This window comes from Pseudorasbora parva, chromosome 10 (assembly GCF_024679245.1).
Source record: "Pseudorasbora parva isolate DD20220531a chromosome 10, ASM2467924v1, whole genome shotgun sequence".
NCBI classification, from domain to species: Eukaryota; Metazoa; Chordata; class Actinopteri; order Cypriniformes; family Gobionidae; genus Pseudorasbora; species Pseudorasbora parva.
Window position 1 is genome coordinate 41,475,163 of NC_090181.1, and position 6,000 is coordinate 41,481,162.

Consider the following 6,000-nt stretch of genomic DNA (forward strand, 5'->3'; position numbering starts at 1 on the left):
CAAACTGGTCTCAGGTACTTAAACAGAAACAGATGACCTCAAATCCTCAATGAGTGAGTGTATTACTTATTTATCCTGAAATAACCCATTTTCGGAGAAACCCTGATACTGGTGAAACAATTAAAAAAAGGCTGGAAATAGAAGTGGCAACAAATTCGACATGTCACTACAACATAGGCTCAAAACACAATTTTTAAATGATTAATCAAAGTAAGTTTCTCTCTGACCTCTTTCAGAATGTAAAAGAAAGAAATCCCTAAAAATGTCTTCTGAAAGTCATATCATCTGAGATAGATAGATGCCCTAGAAAGCAGTACTGTATGGAGCAATGCATGCATATCCATACATTTGCTACTAAATCATACACAATAATTGTATAGGTGGTGCAGGGTTGAAATTATAACATTTTATTTACAATTGTGTGTGTGTGTGTGTGTGTGTGTGTGTGTGTGTGTGTGTGTGTGTGTGTGTATGTGTATATTATATATATATATATATATATATATATATATATATATATATATATATATATATATATATATATATATATATATATATATACACATACATACATAAACGTTATATAGGTTTCTTGATATTTACTATTACTTTTTGAGGTTTACTAATTCATAATATAAGGGTCTACTGTTTTTATACTTACATTCTTTCCTCTGATCTTAAGTAGGTAAACAGTTTTTCTTCCAGCTCATGTCTTCTTCTCTCCCTAAACACAAACAGAAAAAAATAGCATCTGCAGCTGTAAGAGCTCTTGTTATGCATTTCCTTTCAATCTAGAAAAAAAAAAACTAAATTCGATTTTTATTTTTTTTATTTTTTATTTAAAAAAATCTAAAAGACCTACATCGATGTATAAGCTCTTATTAAATATTTGGCTCGAATAGAAGGATCCAGAGGGAATTAACAAATATTTACGAACTTAGTAATGTTAATTTACAGAAATAATAATAATAACAAAAGTTCTTTACATTTTTACATGGAGTATAACTTTTCATCTTTCTCACAAAAACTACAGAGAAAGAGTAAGTTACAAATATTTTGATATAACGTTAACTTACTGACTCTGTCATCCTAAAGTGCAGTAACGTTAACACTAAATATATCTAAAATAAAGATAAGACATCCGAACGACATGCTACTTGAGCCTACTGCTACAAACGGATGATTAATATAAAATTGTGTTATTTAAAAAGCTATAAAGAGTCGTTCAGCGCAGTCCCATTGGTTATTATCACTCTCGTGCTCATCGACTACGACAGCTAACTCACAGACCGCGAGAGCTGAAATCTACCGCGCTGCCTCGTTCAGGGCCCACTTCCATTTCTAAACATTTAATCGAGAGCGAGACAATATAACATTTATTGTGATTAAGCTAAAAAAAATGTGCACGGCGTTCTTACCGTTCGTGTATGCTCTTTTGAATATTTCCAATCTGGTCGAAATACTCGCCCTGCGTCCCAATTCGCATACTATCCATCCTAAATAGTATTCGAAAATAGAATTAGTATGTCCCAAATCGTAGTATGTTGAAAAGAGTATTCCAAAGATTCCCGGATGGTTTACTATTTCCGGTCCGAATTCACAGTATGGATCGATGGGCACTCTAACGGCTGATATTGCCCACAACCCATTGCGAGTTGGCCGAGGATTCGATTAGAACTACAAACGCGGATAAAAAGCGTTAAAAAACTACAAACATGACGGATGTGCGAGTTCGACGGTTAAGTAGAGAAGTTTAGATAAAGGGGTTTGAGTGACCAACTATCAATATTTAACCTGACAAAAATATATTTATTCAGTGTTGTCACATTATATTTCACCTGCAGCAGCATTGAGAACTTTTGAAATGACACGTTTGGCCATTAACTTTTAAATGCATCATTATATTAAACTGTCAATACATGAGGAGAGTCTCTGCATTAAAGACCCACAAATGGCAGATCAACGAGCGGCTACATTTCTCTCCGATACGGTAGGAGATTAAACTGAATGTGAAGGATTTGAACTGTGACGAATCTGACGATGATTGACAGGGCAGATAAACGGTGACGGGATGCACGTAACTAAGCTTGCATACTTTTCTGCTACACACTCAAAGTATATACTTTTTCTTCACAAAAAGAGTACATACTTTTAGGACGTAGTATAAGTAGGCGAATTGGGACGCAGCATCGGTGTTGCAGAAAGCCATAGCTGGTGGTTTTGTTCGCTGTTCATCACTACCTCAGTGCTGTAGGGCGACTTGTTTACAATGGTTGCCATACGCACCGTTTCCAGGAGACCGCGCGAGCGAGTTGACTGAAGGGCGCGAAATAATCAAAGAAATGTTGAAGGTGTTGAACCAGGGGAGGAAAAGGTACAAACAACACATTTTACTTCAGACCAGTTTAACCCGATATCAAAATTAATAAATACCACGTCTTACCTCAGAAGCATCAATATTTAACACGAGATGAAAGATAAATTACACGTTTTGTCTTTGCAATATACCTTTACACAACATAAAAGGGCCTAACGATAAGATGATTCTTCTTCTAATTCTAACCGTCAAAACAGCGTTTTTCCCCAAAATATGTTGATGTAAGCTGTATTGTAATATATAAAAGAAAAGAAAAAGATACCAAGTTATAGAGATAATTTGTTCCTACATGACTACCTTTTATGTGGAAGCCTCAATTTCCAACTTTTACTGAGCTGGCTTGCATTATGATCTCAAAAGTAGTTATTATTACTGAAGAAAATATTTTAAAACGATCAATTTAATTATTGAAATAGTTTATGACTGAAACCAGACCACACATTAAAGTCATGAAATCCCAATTGAACATTTTTTTTAATGGAATATTTAATTATTTATTATTAAATGATTTATCTGTGCACTTCATTATTATTATTTTATTTGTATAAAAAAAAAGTGCACACCCTGCAAAAAGTCCTATCTGACTGGGATTTGTATGTGTATATATATATATATATATATATATATATATATATATATATATATATATATATATATATATATATATATATATATATATATACACACACACACACACACACACTATTATATTCAGTCATGCAAGTTGTCTAAAGCCACAGTCACACTAGACTTTAAGCATGCAAAAAAAAAAAAAAAAAAAAAAAAAAAATTATATATATATATATATATATATATATATATATATATATATATATATATATATATATATTTTTTTTTTTTAATTTATTTTTTAAATGCTTTATTTCAGTGTACAAAATGGTACAACAAAAAAGACGTTACAGACCCGCAAACTATAAAGCACACCGGAAAAACACACGCCGTTAGCTTCTGTTGTCTTCAACAAGCTTTCTGTGTCATTCTGTCTGTCTGTCAAAACTCTGTGTTTGTGTCTGAGTTCAGACTTTATTGTTTTCGTTTGCACTCACACACCATTTTACACAAGAGAGAGAGATTATGGTGAGCGAACAGCATTACAGGAAGTGTGTTCCTCCCTGCTCGCGTTATACATTACGAGTGGGGATACACACTTGATGTGTGTTGTTTGTTTGGGAGAGCAGCATGCGCAGTCGGTGCTCAAGGGTGCCGGCTGCGAGCATTGTGAGGCGCTGCCTCTTCGCATGCTGCGATCTCGCCGGGCACTTTTCGAGGACGGCAAATGGATCTGACGGAGAGGTTTGAGACAGGCTCCGCCCTATCTCAGCCTTCAACCGCCAGATCCGGTGCTGTTTCTCTGGGTCTCTGGATGTCTGCAGCGTCGATGCAGGGGCTGAAGACTTGCCACTTCAGACCCCTGCCAGTGAGAAGCTCATGAGTAAAGCGTGGCCAAACTACACATTTACTGGCCACAAGAGCACAATGAGCGAGCCTCAGTAAAAAGCAGGCTCGAAGAACGCTTTCTCCCCCCTCGCTCTGATCAACCTCCAAGTTGGAGCTTGCCGTTTTTCACTGATCTCCACACTGAGGTGTCGAGATCGTGGAAGCGGCCTGTGTCTTCACACATTTTCAGTCCCCATACATTGGTTTACAGTAGCATTTCGGGGCTGAATAGGCACAGTTATGGTCGGATGCCTAGGGTTAAAGAGACGCTCGCGAGCTATCTCTCTTTTCCGAGTCGGCATTGGCCATAAAAGCTCCATCTTTGCCCACTAAACCGCTTAAAGTGACATCTTTAGTGGGCAATGTGACCGGCTGCCGCATGTCCTGCACACAATGTCCATCGTGCAGGCATACCAGGCTGACCTGCCAAAAAACCTGGGTGAGAGCCATGAGATCGGGGGCTGACATGATAAGTGAGCTCTGATCTACCGCTGATCTTGCTCTCCGGGCCAACAAGGAGACGGCCATATGCATTGGCCGTTATATGGCAGCCCTGGTGGCCACGGAGAAGCACTTATGGCTCAATCTCACTGAGATAAAATAACGGGATAAGAGCTTTCTGCTTGATGTGCCGTTGTCTCCGGGAGGCCTGTTCGGTGACGCTGTCACCACGGTTACCGACAGGTTCCTGGAGGCAAAGAAGCAATCTGCGGCGCTCAAGCAGTTTCTCCCCCGTAAACCCCAGGTCTCGTCTGCTGTGGGGCGGGAGCAGCAGGCGCTAAGTACGAGCTCCTCACATAGAGCACAGCAAAAACAGAGAGTCGCCACCCGCACACCCCCGCAAAAAGGGTTGGCGCTCTTAGGCGGAATCTTCTAAGGGTAAGACTGGTCTGAGGACAGTCATTATCTCGAGGAAGGCTGGTTCTAAGAAGTCCTGACGCTCCCAGGCCCAGGACGGTGAGGGTGATCCCCTCCGCGGGTGAACGGTGCTTACCGCAGCATACGGTACCCATGCATCCGCGGTGCTCTCACAGGGTCGTTCCACCAACCACGCCCAAGTGCCGGAGTGTGGAGGGCCCTCGCTGGTCATCCAGGGATGGCCCGCACCCTCCGTGGAAGGAAATCACGCTGTTGGGCCAGTTGTTCCCTGCCGGTTCGCTGTTTCAGGGTGCTGCACTTTGCAGAGTATATCAGAGACCAGTCTTGAGAGGCTGGTACCCTTAGTAGATTTTGTGTCGGAGTGGGCGAATCTGCCACATATACCTTGATGGGTCCTGCGGTGCATAAGAATTGGGTATGCCATTCAGTTCGGATGTCGCCCTCCCAGTTTCAACGGGGTCCTCCCTACTGTGGTGGGCCCCGAGCAGGCTCTTGAAAATGGCATTTATAGTCCATATTAGGGATGTCAACGATTAATCGATGATCAATTAATTGTCGATAAGACATTTGATCGATAAGACTTATCGATCATCGATCAAACAGGGTCATTTTTGTGCGGCTCAACCGCGAAACGGGAGGAAAAATTATGCGAGCGTGCCCGAGTTCTACTAGGGACCATTTTACTGCTGGAGTTACACCTTCATCATGACTGCAAGTTTGCATGTGCATTCGCAGCCTTTTGTTTTGTGCAAATGTAAGTTGTTGTAATGTGTTTATTTTGTGCAGGCCTATCTATCGCTGATTTATCTCATAAGGATGCATTTGGTTAATAATTAAGGTTAGAGGCAAGCGGTAGTCAAAGCGCGGTGGTGATCAGCTTCAGCATGCAGCTCCAACAGCACTAATAATGACTATGATTGGGACTGTCATATTACACAACATTAATGAGAACACTATTGTAATAAAACATTGTGATTGTTAAGTATTTGGGTTTATTTGCCGTGTGTTTCATTGCGTTGATCCAGGAGGAGCGCGTGCACGACATGAGTCAAGCACTCTGAATCGCGCATGTAACTTAGTTCAAGTACACTTGTGCATTCGCATCAGATTGTGCTGAAGTAATTTGTAATATTACATTTATTTTGTAACGTTATAAATGTGATCAATCATAAAGGATGCGTTTCTTTTAGCGAAATAAAACGCACTAGCAAATGGCTTCAGTCAGTGATGGCTACCGGTTTTCATTCAGTGCTTCAGCTTTAGCGCATACAGAGCAATGCATAATA

The 6,000-nt window shown here is 40.2% G+C and overlaps 1 protein-coding gene across 1 annotated transcript in view; it reads right to left on the minus strand.

Moving 5' to 3' along the window:
* Nucleotides 1-1,460, minus strand: part of kiz (kizuna centrosomal protein) — a 49,115-nt gene extending 47,655 nt beyond the window's left edge. Inside the window, exons 1-2 of the mRNA XM_067456162.1 lie at nucleotides 1,419-1,460; nucleotides 662-724 (exon numbers count right to left, since the gene is read on the minus strand). Coding sequence (XP_067312263.1) covers nucleotides 662-663 — 2 coding nt within the window. The 5' untranslated portion in view covers nucleotides 664-724; nucleotides 1,419-1,460. The remainder of the gene's footprint in view (nucleotides 1-661; nucleotides 725-1,418) is intronic.
* Between the last annotated feature and the right edge of the window lie 4,540 nt (nucleotides 1,461-6,000).